This window comes from Vidua macroura, chromosome 7 (assembly GCF_024509145.1).
Source record: "Vidua macroura isolate BioBank_ID:100142 chromosome 7, ASM2450914v1, whole genome shotgun sequence".
NCBI lineage: Eukaryota > Metazoa > Chordata > Aves > Passeriformes > Viduidae > Vidua > Vidua macroura.
In genome coordinates, this window is record NC_071577.1 from 3,458,943 (window position 1) to 3,475,456 (window position 16,514).

Sequence of the window (16,514 nt, forward strand, 5' to 3'; positions counted from 1 at the left end):
TGGCGCTTCCTGCCTGGGACAGGCCTTGTGGCCATCTCCAGGCACCGCTCTCGCAGGGATCCCCGCGGCTCCGGCCCTGCCTACCCGCTCTGTGGGCAGCACAAAGGCTTCAGCACAACCCCCAAAGGCCAGGGGGCTTCTGGCCATTTTCCCTGCAACACTGCACAACTGGGAAACTTGCTGAGCCCAAGCACCATTTTCCCACTCTTCCCCTATGTCCTGGGCACCCTGGGCAGCAAAAGAAAGAGCCTGGGAGTCTGTCCATTATAATACAGCCTATATTTACATACTAAAGGAAAACACAACGAAGGAAAGAGCAATTTTGAAGAAAAAAAAATCCCTGCTGGCTCAGGAGGCCCCAGCAAAGACAGCCTCCTGGATCAGCCCTCCACAGAGCCCCAGCAGCCCAGACAGCCGAGCCACGACAGACGAGGTCGTGTCTTCCATGCCCGGCGCAGCTGATCTCGCAGCCTCTGGAACATTGGGATGGGAGCCTGGTCTTCTGCCTTCAGTATGCACAATGACTGAATTGCCAGGCTTCCAACGCTGATGCTGATGTCATTAGCCATTCCTTCAAGGGCTGAAAGAGAGAGGATCAGAGCCATGGCCAGATCCTGGATCTGCAGAGAGACGAGGAGAGCCCCATGCCAGGGCCATCCCAGCCAGTTCTTGCCATGGTCAGGAGGGAGTAGGGACCAACAGGATCAGGCCGAAGCTGCGGGCCACGAATCCCCCACGTGTCCCTGAAATCTCTGTGTGCTCTGCCCAGGCCAGCCCTGCTCCGCACAGGGAGCAGAGCCCTCTGCAGCCGGGGCAGGGATGGCAGCTGCCCCCGCCAGCCCCCGCTGTCAGCCCGCTGCCCTCACTCACCCTCAGAGATCAGCTGGAGCTCTCCCTGCTGCCCCCTCAAGCTCCGCCCGGCCATCCCTGTGAACACAGAGCCTGTCACGGCCCAGCGGCACAGCTCCCTGCCAGCGGCGCTGCCAGCCCTGTGGCCACACGGCCTCGTGGCCCGGCAGGGCTCAGCCCGGGCCCTTGCCGCACGCTGCCGCCCAAGGGCACGGCTGCCGGAGGGCGGCAGCAGCGCCCAGGCCAGGCGGGGCTCCACGGCGCCGGGCCCGGATGGCGCTGCCGGGGCAGCAGGCGGGGCTGGGGCCGAGCTGCGGCGGGGCGGGGAGGGAGCCCGGGCTCCTGGCTCACCCATGAACCTGACGGCCGCCTCTCGCAGGGGCTCCTGTGGGCTCTGCAGGTAGGGCAGTGCCCGGCGCAGGTGCTCGGCCGCTCGGCTCCTGTCCTCTGCCAGCTGGAGAGAGCGGCAGCAGGGAAGGGTTGGCGCGGGCTCAGCCCCTGGGCCGGGCGCTCCCTGCGCCCAGCCCCGGCCTCCCCTGCCCGCACAGCCCTGAGGCCCGGCCAGCAGCCGCTGGCGCCGGGCTCTGGAGGGGGCAGAGGGCCGGCTGCTGCCCGGGGAGCCGCGGTGCCGCCCCGCGGCCCCGCCGGGCCGGGGCTCCATCGGCACCCGGCTGGGGCCCACGGGAGCCTGGAGAAGAGCCCGCGCGGCCTCTGGCTGCAGCAGCGGGCAGGGGCACAGCTGCCAGCCCACACACTGAGCACCGCGCCCAGGGCGCTTCTCCAGACTGAGCCTGGGGCTTCCAGGCCGTCCTTACCAGGCAGTTGGCGAAAATCCAGAGTTTCTCCTTCTTCACCAGTTTCTCGAGATCTCTCCTTCTCAGGAACTCAGCCACACAAATCAGCGTTTCCCGAGAAGCCTGGAGAGCAGCAGAGACACGGAGATGGCCCCACAGCCCAGGGACCAGGACCCGCGTCCCTGTGCCAAGGCCTGGAGGAGGCTGCAGCCCGCCAGGCGCCAGGGCAGGAGGCAGCCGAGCCCCCTCCCAAGGGGACAGCAGCAGCCCACGAGTCCTCACCTCTGCCACACGCTGATTCTCATCATGGCAGTGGAAGAAGAGTGGCAGCAGGCTCTGGTGCACAGGCCTTTCCAAAGGCTTTTCTCCCTTTTCCAAAAACCCCATCATGTCTTGAAAGAGTTTTATGGAGAGCAGCTGTACCTGGCTATTTTCCTATATGAAAAAAAGGGGAAAATACCTCCACTTTGGCTCCTCCAGGCCTGCCTGGGCACCGGCCTGGAACACCACAGGGCACCAAGTTTCCAGGCAGCACCCAGTGACTGTGGCTGGGGGCACAGAGCCTTACATGGTCAAAGAGTGGCAGGAGCGCCTTAGCCAGCTGCAGGGCAATGGGAGTTGAGATCAGAATGGATTTGTGCAAGAATATAAAGCTGAGTGTGATGAGTGTCAGCCCAGCTATCTCTGCATCACTGTCCCACAGTAGGTCCATGAGGCTTTCAGTCAGGCGCCACATCTTTTCAGCCTGTGTGGAACACAAGTTTTTGAAAGACCACCCTGCTGCTGCAGGGCCTGGAGGCCAAAGGCCTGTCCCGAGGCACTGGGGAAGCCGAAACGGGAGAGCTGGGAGCAGCTGCCCCAGCGCCTGAAGCCAAGCCCAAGTGACTGCGTTCCCAGCGCAGCTTCAGCCGCTGCCCCCTCTCACCATCGAGGGATCGTCAATGAGCTCGAGAAGGGCCCTGAGCGCCAGGCGACGCCTCTCCCTGCACTCGCTCTGCAGGTACCTTGATGAAACCTCCACAACACTGTCACCACATTCACTTGAATCTAGGCACTCGAGGACCTGAAAGGCACAGGGCAGTGACAGGGGACCGGCCGGCAGGAGCCCAGAACCGCACAGGGCTGGGCCCAGGCAGCAGCACAGGGCGTGGGCACCGTCCTGGCAGCTGTGGCTACGAGAGGGCAGAGAGCTGGGAGGCAGCTCAGCGAGGCAGCGCTGGCCAACAGGCTCACCTCCACCAGGAATGCCAGGGCAGGCAGATCCCAGCGTGGCTCCTGTGTGCTGAGCAGCCAGAGGAGGTGGAGTGCAATACTGGAACACAACTCAAGAGAAGCATGGCGCATCTCCCTAGGAGGGCGAAAAAGGGACCAGGACCCTGAAGAAATCTCTCCCAGGACAGGCTCACAGAGGTCTGGTCTTTCACCAAGGGACCTGGGCCACTTAGGAGGTGTCTCCTTCTGTGCTCTCTCCTCTCCCAGCCTTTTCCAGTCTGCTTGGCAGTCCCTCGGTGACGAGGCCCTCTGGCCCACGACCACGGGGACTGTGTGGGGCACCCCAGGCGCAGAGCTCAAATGTCAGAGGCAGCGGGGAGAAGGGGGTCTCACCTGGCCAGCAGACCCACGGCATAGTGGTGGGTGTCAGCACAGAGCAGCGTGTCCCAGCCACACCTGCGTTCCATTGACACCACCACATCCTTGTACTGCTTTTGGCACAGCAGGGACTTCAGGGTCCGCACTGCAAATCTGTGTGCAGAGCAAAGCCCAGGTCAGACTGGGAGCATTGGCTCTTGCCCTGGCAATGTGGCAGGGACAGAAGGACTGGGATGGAGCACCTGTTGGGGCTGGTGGCAAGGCCGTGTTGCTCCCGGCATCCCTTCCAGAAGGTAAGGACCTTCGTTGGCATCTGTTCAGTGCTGAAGAACACTTGGAAGAGCAGATGCACAAATAGGCGGGGGAGATGCGCTGTCGCTATACGTGGGACACAGGGCGCCTGGAGGATCTTCCACATCACCACAGTTGCCTGCAAAGAACAAAGCTCAGTGCCGAGGTGTCCGTGTGACAGGGCCCGAGCGTGGCAGGGAGAGGCCCAGAGAGACACAGGGGGAGCAGCGGGACCGGTGGCCCTGCAGCTGCCCCTAGGCCAGGTTTCAGGGCAGCGCCTGAGGCAGGGAGATGCAGTAGGGGAAGGAGGAAGGAGAGCTGCTGGAGAGGCGGCCTTGGGGCCAGCAAAGGCCACTGGCAGGAACTCACAGCCAGGGCAAAGACACCCGTTTTGTCCCCATCCGAGGTGCACGTGCTGTGCTCTGGCCAGCTCCCCAGCACATCCAGGAGAATCCTCTGCACCAGCTTCGCAGTCCTGGGTGAGCACATGATGGTCTTCCACATGGCCATGGCAGCTCTGTGGGGTTAGAGCTCTGTCTCAGGGGGTCTCAGGCACAGCACCCTGGCCTGGGCATGGCCCCTGAGGGGCAGCAAGGGAGCATGGCAGCAGGCTTGGGGGGCTGACATGCCAGGGCTGGGAAAGGGAGCAGCCAGAGGGCCCTGGAAGTCTCTGTTGGTCAGACACCTGGGACAGGCTGTACAGGGTGATGGGCTGGGGGGAGCCCTGAGCCCTCTGGGCAGGTGGGCCCCATACCTGTCACAGGATGGGGCCACACGCAGGAGTGTCATTACTGCGTCATTTGGCTGTCCTTTGGTGAGATGCAGCAGGGTGTTGTCCAGCCTGTGCTCAGCAGAATCATTGGCCGTGAGCCACTGGTGGATGTATCTTACCATGGCAGGCACCTGGAGAAGGCACAGGGCAATTTGGAAAGCTGCCAGAAGTGAGCAACATTCCCAGTGTCCCCAGAGAAGTGCTTCCCTTCCCACCGCACTGCAATGGCCTCAAAGGCTCACAGGGACCAACACTAGTGGCTTGGGAAGCCATGTGACTCATGAGGGAATTGAAGCCTGGCCACAGGCTGCTTACTTGCTCTGGTCTGAAAACACCCCTCTCCACAAGCAAATCCAGCAGGGCAGCACTGGTCTCATGTTTGAGGACCTCTGAGTAATCTCTGAGCCCAGTGCCCCTGGAGATGGTCTCTTCCTGCCGAATGCTCTTGATGAATTTGCAAATGAGCTGTAGGAGAAGGGCAAGAAGCCAGGGATGTTGCATGGAGTGCTCCACACACGGTGCTGGGCTGAGCAGTGACAGCAGGCCCAGCCCAGGTGGGGATGGCTGCAGGTACCTGCGCTGCTCTGCGGAAGCGGCCACGGGTGGATTCCTGCTCTTGTTTGTGGTCCAGGGCTGCACCTGGCAAGGAGTGAGCACAGCCAGAGCTGAGGGGCTGCGGGAGAGGCCGGAGAACACAGCCCAGCCCTGCTCTCCCCAGGCAGGGACAGCCCCGGGATGCCCCAGGGGATGGAGCAAGGCCATTGAGGGGTGTCTGCCAGGACCCCTTCCATCGTGCCCCAGGCTGATCCCCAGGGAATGGGATGGCTTGGGATGGGATGAGATGGGATGCAATGGGATGTGAGGAAATGCAACGGGGGAGGATGCAATGGGATGCAATTGGATATGATCGGATGGGACAAAGCTCGTTGCAGGCACCAGCCCTGCGGCCCAGCTCTGCCACTCACCCTCCTGCGGTGGATGGAACGGCACCACCATTTCGGTCTCCTGTGCTGGTGCAGCTCCAGGGCCTTCTTCCTCCTCCTCCACCCAGGCCAGCTTGGGCACTCTTGGGGGTCTCTTCTCCATGTCAGTCACTGGATTTTTGGGAAATTGCAGGAGAGATGCCTCAGAAAATCTCCATGTCAGCAAGTCCTGCAGTTGTGCCTGGGAGGAACCTTCCAGAGAGAAGTCTCAGGAAGGCTACAGGACAGCAAGGCCTGCCCTCTGGTCTCAAGGGCTCCTGCCACAAGGACAGGAGACTCCTGTCAGGGATTGTGGTCTGGCCTCGAGGGCACTGGCGGCAGGGCTGGGAGATGCCTCAGAAAAGCTCCAGGGCACCAAGTCCCACCCTCTGCCCTCAAGGGCACCTGCAGAACAGAAGCCTCGGGAAGGCCACGGGTCACCAAGTGCTGTGGTGTGGCCTCGAGGTCAGCTGCAGGAACAACGCCTCAGAAAAGCTGCGGGTCGGACACGAACAAGTGAGCTGTGAGGGGGCTCCTCACGGCACTGCTCTGTCCCGTCCTGTCCCGTCGCCTGCTCTGAGCACTGTGGCGTGCTCTTGGCACCACCAGCTGCTGTGTCACCACGTGTCACAAAGGGCCCTTGGACACCCGATTCCATTGCAATTCCACGGTGACCGTGCGGCACCATGTCACAAAGGGCCCTTGGAAACACTGTCACCTGCCCTGGGGCCGCCCCCAGCCCACCCAAAGTGGCCCAGGTTGGAAGGAATCCCTGACCCCAAGGGTCTGAGACAGCCCAACAGGATTGTGGGATGTGCCCCTGGGGACAGCAGCTCAGGGATGCCCTGGGAGGCTTCATTTATGTAGAACACTTGCCCAGAGTTCCCTGCTTCCCCATGCAGATGAACACATATCTGTCATCTGCCAGTTCATGCTTGTCATCTCCCCAAGTTCTAGAAAGTTCCTTGTTCTCCATAACCCCATTGCTTCCCTCCGCAAACCACTCCTTCCCTTCTCCCTCATTGCTTCGGATTATGTCACCCCATCCCTGCTCATCCCTGAAGCCTTTTTCCCATTGGACAGTGTGTACCCTAAGCACTCCCATCCCTCCCCAGTTCTATACCCTGGCCCATCCTTCCCCAGTTGCTCTCGGAGCTGTCTCCCTCTGCGTCTGGTTGTCTCCCTGCTCCTGTTCCTGCTTCCTTCCTCCTTCCACCTGTCCTCAATAAACCCACGTGGATTTCAGCAGCACAAGAGTCCTCCTGTCTTTTGCTGGGGCTACATTTCTCTATCTGGGCACCTGTTGATCAGGCAGCAGCGGGTCACCCTGCAGGACGCGGTCCGGGGCAGCCCGCACAGGATCTTTAGGAACGGCTCAGAGCATCAGCAAAGCCTGCCCTGCTCTGCGGGCTCAGGGCAGCACAAGGAGCCCCCAGGGCTGCCGACGCAGCCGCGCTGGGAAGGGCACGGGGCCTTCCACGGAAGCTGCCACGGCCTCCTTGGGACACGTCCCGGCTGGTGGCCATCCTAAACCCGCGGCTGTGAGAGGGACAAGGAACGTGTGGGCCAGGGCACGAACGCTGCTCTGAGCCCTGGGGCCCGGGGAGCGCTGACATCAGCAGGTGTGGCAGAGTCCCCGCCCAAGCAGCCCTGCCACCCCCCGAGCCCTGGCAGCGCTGGTGCCCGTCTCCTGCCCCAGAGACCGGTGCCCCTGGGGGGCTTCTGTGCCACAGGGAGCCAAAGCCCACGCGCATCAGGGGCTGCTGGCAGGAGCAACTGGAGCAACTGCTGGCAACACTTGGTGTCTGTGAGAAGGCAGAAGCTGTTAGTCTGTCCTGAAATGCTTCTTTTCATGGAAGAGATTAGCAGTAGCACCACAACACCAACAGCTGCTGAGTTTCCCTGGACGATTCGACTGTAGAGAGACACTGTCATTTATCAATGTGGTCTTCTGTCTGTTCTTCTGGGAAAAACACACTAGCCCAGTCTCTGATGTTTCATGCTCCAGTTGCTGCATGTCTGTCTGTGTCGTAGCTGATTCCAGACAAATATTTCCTCCAGACCCAAAGAGTCAAGCCTGAAAAGTCACAGGGTACATCTGGTTTTGATTTTTTGTTTTAAGTTTTCCAGAGCCTGCTGATCATTTTCAAGGTTTTCTCCCTATCCCTAGGGCACATTCTCCAGAAGTTCTGCTGTTACATCCTTTTGCATTTAGTGAAAGTTACCTGCAGTGACCAGTTGATCAAAGTCCTGGGAGAACTTGAACTCCTGGGTGAAGCTGGGCAAAACATGTATCTCCCAGATCTGAAGCCATTAAGTGCCAAGTTGCCATTGTCCTCCAGAGCCCTGGATAGCTCTGCGATGCCCCGGGCCAGTGGCGAGAGTGGGCTGGCCTGGCTGGGGTTTTGCCTGGGCCAGGACCTCTGAGCCAGATGCCCAGCAGTAGAGACCCATGGAGGAGCAACAAGGACTGGGCAGAGGAAGCAGAGGACACTCTTCTGTAGTGCAAAGTCCAGCCAATTTATTGGGAGAGGCAAGAGGAAGGTGTACAGGGGAGGGATGACAGAGGGGAGCACAAGCCAAAAAGAGCCCCGAGCACACCTGTGCCCCGGATTTTAAATCTTTCAAAACAGGCGGTGGACACCTTACGGCAACCAATGAGGAACTTCTAGGCTGCGGTTTCTGGGACTAAAACCAATCAGAGCAAGGGGAGGATACAGGATCTGGCTGAGGATTGGATTTGAGCATGAGGGACAGGGAACCTTCTGGAACAAAGGGTAGGGTTTGGGCTGACAGACAGGGCGAAGGGGCCAGGTTGCCTTAACAGGCAGGGAAGTGTCTGGAAAGTAGGGAGGGGATTCTTTGAGGGACAGCCAGGTAGGAGGCCATAACAGAGGGGAGAAACCACCTGGAATAACTCAGAGGACACTGGAACATACCACAAGATAACAGAACATTTGTCTTAATAAACTAACACACCGCAACAGCAAGTACTGTCCCAGTGTCATACTCTGTCCCCTGTAAGTGTGCTGATGCCATTTAAAAGGGGTTGCCAATGAAAACAACTTTTAACATTTTTGTAATTTCTGCATTAGCATTCAAATCCTTGACCAGAAAAATCACATGGGATTCTTAAATACCAAAGCTGTCATTTTCACCCTGCATTTTAGAGTCTCTGAAGAGTCACACAAGGGTTTTGTTTTAAACACTACCGAAAAGGTCCCTGGTGTTTAGCTATAGCTTTACATCAGCATATACTCCTGATTATTCCTTTAGGCAGGAGCAGCAAAGCCAAGAATGAGCCAAGCAGGCGATTCCTGTGTTCTCATGTCCTGCACAGCACTAACTGGGAATTCAAGAGTGGATGCCGGAGCCTCAGGGTGCACAGGAAGCCACAAAGACTTTGGGATGCTGAAATGGACCAGCAGCCTGGTGCCTGTGCCTGGGCTGCACAGGGCTGAGCTCCATCGGGATGATCTAACAAAGGCTGAATGGACATCCCATGGCCACTGGAGACTCCTATTCCAAGTTCTGAGAGCTACAAAATTCAGCTGTAACCAGCCGATTTTTTCATGTTAGCTTGAAATCCAGGAGAGGAATGGTAAACATGGAGAAGTGTTCTTCCAACCCTAGTGACAGCTGTGCCTGCACAGCACCTGTGGCCGTGGCAGGGTGGTAGGAACTGGATGATCTTTATGATACTTTGCAAGATAAAGTGCTCTGGCATTCTGTGATTCCCCAAGTGGAGAGCAAAACCGAGCCATAGAAGTCCCAGCTTTTCTCCGGCACCTCCTTTGTTCTTTGTTGCAAGCAACTCCAGGATTCAGTTTCAGAGCTGACGCATGTGTCTTTAAGGTGCCTGCATGGAGGAGAGGGCGGGCAGCTGCAGCGCAGGGCTCATGCCCCATCAGAGTCTCTCTCTCACCATGGCACCAATGCCTCTGCCTTGGGACGCCCGCCTGTGGAAGGCGAGTCTGCCCTCAAGTGCGACGATGCGTTGTTTTTCCTTGTCCTGGGCAGCTCCGGAGAGCCCGGCAATGCACTGCTTCTCGGCAGGACCGAGGTTTGTCGCGATTCCCGGGCGCTTCTGCTTTCCGCGCACCGGGGTAGGGCTGGCCACTTCTGCCGTCGGCGCGAGGGACAAGACAAAGAGGGAAGGAATTGTCCACTCCGTCCGTACAGTTTGCTAGAAAGCTTTTATTGCCGCGGGGATCTGTGGTGGAGAAACCGCGACTCGCTATCAGCGCCACGTGGACAGAAAATGGCACTGGGACCGGGGAGGCGCAGGATTTTATAGGGGGCTGGACTAGGAGGGTAGAAGCCCTCCCGCACAATGGGGACAGGTGCCGTGGCGGTGACATGGACCACGGCAACCAACGGGAATGTGGCAGGGGTGGACACGGGGCTCCGGGGCGAATGGGGTGACGGACACAGAACACTCCGGAGTGGACAGGGGAGTGGTTAGAGGATTGGCACGGTGAGCTCCAATGGTAAGAGACCCGGAGCAGACCAGCACGGGGGGGGGGAAACTCGGGGGGTGTGCAGGGGTCCACAGAACTGGCTAGCAAAAACAGATCAGAACCCCTAATCTGAACGCATCCCAGGATGCAATGCTGAAGCACGGCCATGGAAGTCAGTCAGGGGCACAGGCTGCAGCTGAAGCTGTCAGGCTTTGCTGTGAGGCTGGCAAGTCAAGAGAAAGCCATTCTGGTGAACACTGCTGAAGCCTTTTGCCAAAGCATGGCAATTGTGCCCACGGTCTCCCCGCGTCTGGCATCCTGGCTGGTGCGGGAGCCTCGTTGAGCAGGTGCCAGCGTTCCAGGGTGCTGCTGTGCCGGAGCACGCTCTGGTGCTGTTCCTGTGGGGTCCAGAGGCGCCAGGGCAGCAGCGCCTCCGCAGCCCTGCTCGAGGAGACATGGCCGCCCTCCCCATGGTGGCAGCAGCTCTGCGGGCCCAGAGCTCTTTGTCAGGGGGGCCTTGGTCACAGCACCAAGGCCTGGGCAACCGCGAGGGCCCGGGCTGGCCGCCAGCCCTGCCTCTGCCCCCTGCCGCTTATTGGCAGCAGCCAGTGGCCATGCCCTGGCAGTGGCCCCTGCTCTCCCTGTCCCCAGCCAGCCCAGCCTGGGCACCTCGGGGGTGTCCCCACCCTCCTGCTGGGGTGGTGTCCCGGCATCGAGGGCTTCTGTCGCAGGCCTGGGAGATGCTTTGGGGAAGCGCCAGAGCAGCAAGGTGCTAGAACAAGGCGGCTGCCTGGGGGCTGCTTGTGGCCTCTGACACCCAATTGCTCAGGGCTGCTCACTGCCCCAGCCCCTCCGGGTCTCCCCCAGCCCGGCCAACCTGCCCGGCAGCAGCGCCGCAGCCCCACAGCAGCTCCAGGGGAGCCCCATCAAGAGGCACCTCAGAGCCCTCAGCAATCCAGCCAGCAACACACGGGCAGGAGGACACGGATGGCGCTTCCTGCCTGGGACAGGCCTTGTGGCCATCTCCAGGCACCGCTCTCGCAGGGATCCCCGCGGCTCCGGCCCTGCCCACCCGCTCTGTGGGCAGCACAAAGGCTTCAGCACAACCCCCAAAGGCCAGGGGGCTTCTGGCCATTTTCCCTGCAACACTGCACGCCTGGGAAGCTTGCTGAGCCCAAGCACCATTTTTCCACGCTTCCCCCTATGTCCTGGGCACCCTGGGCAGCAAAAGAAAGATCCTAGGAGTCTGTCTATTATAATACATTCTATATTTACATACTAAAGGAAAGCAAAACAAGATGTTTATTTACATTCAATATTTACATGATAAAGGAAAACAAAATGAAGAAAAGAGCTATTTTGAATAAAATCTCTGCTGGCTCAGGAGGCCCCAGCAAAGACAGCCTGCTGCATCAGCCCTCCACAGAGCCCCAGCAGCCCAGCCAGCCGAGCCGCGACAGACGAGGCCGTGTCTTCCATGCCCTGCGCAGCTGATCTCGCAGCCTCTGGAACTTTGGCATGGGAGCCTGCTCTGCTGCCTTCAGGATGCACAATGATTGAATTGCCAGGCTTCCCACGCTGAGGCTGATGTCATTTACCATTCCTTCAAGGGCTGAAAGAGAGAGGATCAGAGCCACGGTCAGATCCCGACTCAGTGGGGAGCCGAGGAGAGCCCCCTGCCAGGGCCATCCCAGCCAGTTCTTGCCATGGTCAGGAGGGAGTAGGGACCAACAGGATCAGGCCCAAGCTGCGGGCCACGAATCCCCCACGTGTCCCTGAAATCTCTGTGTGCTCTGCCCAGGCCAGCCCTGCTCCGCACAGGGAGCAGAGCCCTCTGCAGCCGGGGCAGGGATGGCAGCTGCCCCCGCCAGCCCCCGCTGTCAGCCCGCTGCCCTCACTCACCCTCAGAGATCAGCTGGAGCTCTCCCTGCTGCCCCCTCAAGCTCCGCCCGGCCATCCCTGTGAACACAGAGCCTGTCACGGCCCAGCGGCACAGCTCCCTGCCAGCGGCGCTGCCAGCCCTGTGGCCACACGGCCTCGTGGCCCGGCAGGGCTCAGCCCGGGCCCTTGCCGCACGCTGCCGCCCAAGGGCACGGCTGCCGGAGGGCGGCAGCAGCGCCCAGGCCAGGCGGGGCTCCGTGGCGCCGGGCCCGGATGGCGCTGCCGGGGCAGCAGGCGGGGCTGGGGCCGAGCTGCGGCGGGGCGGGGAGGGAGCCCGGGCTCCTGGCTCACCCATGAACCTGACGGCCGCCTCTCGCAGGGGCTCCTGTGGGCTCTGCAGGTAGGGCAGGGCCCGGCGCAGGTGCTCGGCCGCTCGGCTCCTGTCCTCTGCCAGCTGGAGAGAGCGGCAGCAGGGAAGGGTTGGCGCGGGCTCAGCCCCTGGGCCGGGCGCTCCCTGCGCCCAGCCCCGGCCTCCCCTGCCCGCACAGCCCTGAGGCCCGGCCAGCAGCTGCTGGCGCCGGGCTCTGGAGGGGGCAGAGGGCCGGCTGCTGCCCGGGGAGCCGCGGTGTCACCCCGCAGCCCCGCCGGGCCGGGGCTCCATCGGCACCCGGCTGGGGCCCACGGGAGCCTGGAGAAGAGCCTGCGCGGCCTCTGGCTGCAGCAGCGGGCAGGGGCACAGCTGCCAGCCCACACACTGAGCACCGCGCTCAGGGCGCTTCTCCAGGCTGAGCCTGGGGCTTCCAGGCCGTCCTTACCAGGCAGTTGGCGAAAATCCAGAGTTTCTCCTTCTTGACTAGTTTCTCAAGATCTCTCCTGTTCAGGAACTTGGCCACACAAATCAGCGTTTCCCGAGAAGCCTGGAGAGCAGCAGAGACACGGAGATGGCCCCACAGCCCAGGGACCAGGACCCACATCCCTGTGCCAAGGCCTGGAAGTGGCTGCAGCCCGCCAGGCACCAGGGCAGGAGGCAGCCGAGCCCCCTCCCAAGGGGACAGCAGCAGCCCACGAGTGCTCACCTCTGCCACACGCTGATTCTCATCATGGCAGTGGAAGAAGAGTGGCAGCAGGCTGTGGCACACTTGTGACTTCAGAGTCTTTCTCTCCTTTTCCAATGGAAGAGTCAGCAGTGTTCGGAAGAGCAGCATGGAGAGCAGCTGTACCTGGCTATTGTCCTGTATTAAGAGACGAAAAGAAGACCTCAGCATGGGCTGCGAGGCTCTCAGCTGGGTGCATGCCTGCAAATCCACAGGACACCAAGTGTTTGGGCAGTACCCAGGGGCCGTGGCTGGGGGCACAGAGCCTTACGAGGTCAAAGAGTAGCACGACTGCCTGAGCCAGCTGCAGGGCGAAGGAGCTGGGTATTGGCGTGTCCTTGTCCAAGATTATAAAGCTGAGTACCATGAGTGTTATCTTAACAATCTCTCCATCTGCATCCCGCAGGAGCTCCACAAGACTTTCAGTCAGGCTCCACATTTTTTCGGTCTGTGTAGAACACAAGTTTGTGAAAGGCCACCCTTCTGCCACAGGATCTAGAGGGCAAAGCACTCAGGCAGCTGAAGCGGGAGGCAGGAGAGCTGGGAGGAGCTGCCCCAGCACCCCAAGCACAGCCAAGCCCAAGAAACTGCGTTCCCCAGCCCCACGCTGCCTGCACGGCTTCAGCCACTGCCCCCTTCTCACCATCGAGGGATTGTCAGTGAGCTTGAGAAGGCCCTTGAGTGCCAGGTGACGCCTCTCCCTGCACTCACTCTGCAGGTGCCTTGAGAAGATTTGCAGGACTCTGTCAGCATGGCGTTCACTCAAGTCCAGGTGCTCGAGGACCTGAAAGGCACAGGGCAGTGACAGGGGACCCGGCCGGCAGGAGCCCAGAACCGCACAGGGCGTGGGCACCGTCCCAAGCAGCTGCGGCTACGAGAGGGCAGAGAGCTGGGAGGCAGCTCAGCGAGGCAGCGCTGGCCAACAGGCTCACCTCCACCAGGAAGGCCAGGGCAGGCAGATCCCAGTATGGCATCTCTTTGCTGAGCAGGTGGAGCAGATAGCGAAAGATCCGGAAACACGAGCGTATGGAGATGCAGGACATCTCCCTGTCAGGAGTAAAAGTCCACAAGACTGTGAGCCACTGGAACAAACTTCTTTCAGGATTGACTCACAGAGTTCTGGTCTTTCCCCAGCATCCTGCAAGGGGACCTGGGCCATTTGGGAGGTGGCTCTTTGTGGGCACCCTCCTCTCCCAGCCTTTTCCAGTCTGCTTGGCAGTCCCTCGGTGACGAGGCCCTCTGGCCCACGACCACGGGGACTGTGTGGGGCACCCCAGGCGCAGAGCACAAATGTCAGAGGCAGCGGGGAGAAGGGGGTCTCACCTGGCCAGCAGACCCACGGCATAGTGGTGGGTGTCAGCACAGAGCAGCGTGTCCCAGCCACGCTTGCGTTCCATTGCCATCACCACATCCTTGTACTGCTTTTGGTACAGCAGGGACTTCAGGGTCCACACTGCAAACCTGTGTGCAGAGCAAAGCCCAGGTCACACTTGCAGTGCTGGCTCCAGCCCTGGCAATGTGGCAGGGACAGAAGGACTGGGATGGAGCACCTGTTGGGGCTGGTGGCAAGGCCGTGTTGCTCCTGGCATCCCTTCCAGATGTTCAGAGGAAAGGTTCCCTCCACCCACCATGCCACCAGTGCTACATGGAGCAAGTGGATTGCTCTCATCACGCAGCACGCTCGTATTGGCAAACTGAATCGCCCTGGGATTTTGGAAGCAATTACAAATTGGCCTGAAGGTGAAAATTTTGGTGTCACAGATGAAGAAGAAGTGACAAGGGCTGAAGAAGCTGCACCATACAAGCAACTGCCAGCAGAAGAAACACGCTACGTTCTTTTCACTGACCGTTCCTGTCACATCGTAGGGATGAATTGGAAGTGGAAAGCAGCTGTATGGAGCCCCACACGACAGGTCGCAGAGGCCACTGAAGGAGAAGGGGGATCAAGCCAACTTGCGGAACTCAAAGCCCTTCAACTGGCCCTGGACAATGCCGAAAGAGAGAAGTGGCCATAGCTCTAGCTCTACACTGATTCATGGATGGTAGCCAATGCTCTGTGGGGATGGCTGGAGAGGTGGAAAGAGGCTAACTGGCAGCGTAGAGGAAAACCAATTTGGTCTGCTGAAGAACGGGAAGACATCGCTACCCGGGTAAGGAAGCTACCTGTGAAAGTTGTCCACGTGGATGCCCATGTTCCCAAGAGTAGAGCTAATGAGGAGCACCAAAACAATCAGCAGGTAGAGCAGGCTGCAAAGATAGGGGTGGCAAAGATAGACTTGGATTGGCAAAACAAGGAGAGTTATTCCTAGCTCAATGGGCCCAGGAGGCCCCAGGCCATCAGGGCAGAGACGCCACCTGTAAGTGGGCACGAGACCGAGGGGTGGATTTAACCATGGATGGTATTTCTCAGGTTATCCAGGACTGTGAGACATGTGCTGCCATCAAGCAGGCCAAGCGAGTGAAGCCCCTGTGCTATGGTGGGCGGTGGTCCAAGTACAGGTATGGGGAGGCCTGGCAGATTGACTACATCACACTGCCCCAGACACGCCAAGGCAAGTGCTACGTGCTCACCATGGTAAAAGCCACCACGGGATGGTTGGAAACCTAGCCTGTGCTTCACAATTCTGCCCATAACACCATCCTGGGCTTTGAAAAGCGGGTCCTTTGGAGGCATGGTACCCCTGAGAGGATTGAGTCAGACAATGGGACTCATTTCAAGAACAGCCTGATCAACACCTGGGCCAGGGAACATGGCACTGAGTGGATGTCCCGTATCCCCTATCATGCACCAGCTGCACGCAAAGTGGAGAGCTACAATGCACTGTTCAAAACCCATGAAAGCATTGGGTGGGGGATCTTTCAAAAATTGGGAGCTGCATATAGCAAAGTCCACCTGGTTAGTTAACACCCGAGGTTCCACCAACCGAGCAGGTCCTGCCCGTTCTGAGTCCCTGAATGTAGTAGACAAAGTCCCAGTGGTACATGTCAGAGGTTTGTTAGGGAAGACAGCGTGGATCAATTCTGCCTCGAGTACAAACTCATTTAGGCGTTGTCTCTGCCCAGGGACCAGACTGCACGTGGTGGATAATGCAGAGAGATGGAAAAACACGATGTGAACCTCAGGTTGATCTGATTGTGGGGTGAGACTCAGATGCAAATATCACAGTTTGCGGGATGTTACTGCCACCGTCTGTACATTAAACCACACAGACATGAGATAGAAGGAAATGCGTAAGTGTTGAAGGTCTGAGCAGGTGAAAGATGGAGTTGGAGTGAGTAAAAAGAAAGTGGGGAATCCTGCAGCTCTGAAGTCTGGTGCCTGGATTCAGTTGTCCGGTCTGGGGATATGATGGGGGCATAATGGGTGTTGCTTGTAATTTTTTGGGTGGGACAGATGGAAGTTTTTACATTAATAAAATGCATGATGTTTGGTAGTAAGGTGAGGATATAAGTTGATGGGGATAAGGGGTGGAATGCCCTAGGGTGACGTTATGATGCTTGTATCCCCAGTCGTCTGTTCTCTTTATGCTGGATATTATATTCTGTGCCTTCAAGACTGGCTCTGAGAGCGAAGGCGGGGAGAAGAAGAAGCACGGAGTTTTGTTATCAGCCTGCACTCACTGCTCCACATTCTGCTGGAACACAGAACTGTTGTGTTGTCTGGGCACGGATGGGGCAGAACAGGGCCCTCCTTTGCTTTTTAGTCAGTTTAGCTAGCTGAGGCAGAGAATTTTTCCCTGCACTGTTTTTTTCCTTTCCTTTTTCTTGGAACTGTTCGAACCTGCTCCGGACTGGGACCCGGGGAAACACCGAGAGCTCGC

The 16,514-nt window shown here is 59.2% G+C and overlaps 2 protein-coding genes across 2 annotated transcripts; both read right to left on the minus strand.

Moving 5' to 3' along the window:
* Positions 1-380: 380 nt before the first annotated feature.
* LOC128809961 (maestro heat-like repeat family member 5) lies at positions 381-3,593 on the minus strand. Its single transcript, XM_053982402.1, has 10 exons — positions 3,476-3,593; positions 3,249-3,386; positions 2,877-2,991; positions 2,569-2,706; positions 2,212-2,388; positions 1,926-2,078; positions 1,665-1,766; positions 1,201-1,303; positions 871-927; positions 381-580 (listed from the first exon to the last, which is right to left on the minus strand). Exons 1-10 carry the CDS (start codon positions 3,544-3,546, stop codon positions 381-383), a joined length of 1,254 nt encoding a protein of 417 aa, XP_053838377.1. The 5' UTR covers positions 3,547-3,593.
* A 7,423-nt stretch (positions 3,594-11,016) lies between these two features.
* LOC128809836 (maestro heat-like repeat-containing protein family member 6) lies at positions 11,017-14,286 on the minus strand. Its single transcript, XM_053982199.1, has 10 exons — positions 14,244-14,286; positions 14,017-14,154; positions 13,626-13,740; positions 13,337-13,477; positions 12,965-13,141; positions 12,676-12,831; positions 12,415-12,516; positions 11,951-12,053; positions 11,621-11,677; positions 11,017-11,330 (listed from the first exon to the last, which is right to left on the minus strand). The coding sequence occupies exons 2-10, from the start codon at positions 14,094-14,096 to the stop codon at positions 11,131-11,133; spliced, it is 1,131 nt and encodes a 376-aa protein (XP_053838174.1). The 5' UTR covers positions 14,097-14,154; positions 14,244-14,286; the 3' UTR covers positions 11,017-11,130.
* Positions 14,287-16,514: the final 2,228 nt, after the last annotated feature.

What these genes read in the sequence shown, in the direction of transcription:
- LOC128809961 (XM_053982402.1), bottom strand. Translation starts at nt 3,546, where the DNA reads ATGCCAACGAAGGTCCTTACCTTCTGGAAGGGATGCCGGGAGCAACAC. An exon ending in TCATTGACGATCCCTCGATG is followed by an intron (nt 2,389 to 2,568) that starts GTGAGAGGGGGC and finishes TGTTCCACACAG; the next exon opens with GCTGAAAAGATGTGGCGCCT. An exon ending in AGAATCAGCGTGTGGCAGAG is followed by an intron (nt 1,767 to 1,925) that starts GTGAGGACTCGT and finishes GCTGCTCTCCAG; the next exon opens with GCTTCTCGGGAAACGCTGAT.
- LOC128809836 (XM_053982199.1), bottom strand. Translation starts at nt 14,096, where the DNA reads ATGGCAATGGAACGCAAGCGTGGCTGGGACACGCTGCTCTGTGCTGAC. An exon ending in GGATTTTCGCCAACTGCCTG is followed by an intron (nt 12,054 to 12,414) that starts GTAAGGACGGCC and finishes CGCTCTCTCCAG; the next exon opens with CTGGCAGAGGACAGGAGCCG. An exon ending in GGCGGCCGTCAGGTTCATGG is followed by an intron (nt 11,678 to 11,950) that starts GTGAGCCAGGAG and finishes CTGTGTTCACAG; the next exon opens with GGATGGCCGGGCGGAGCTTG.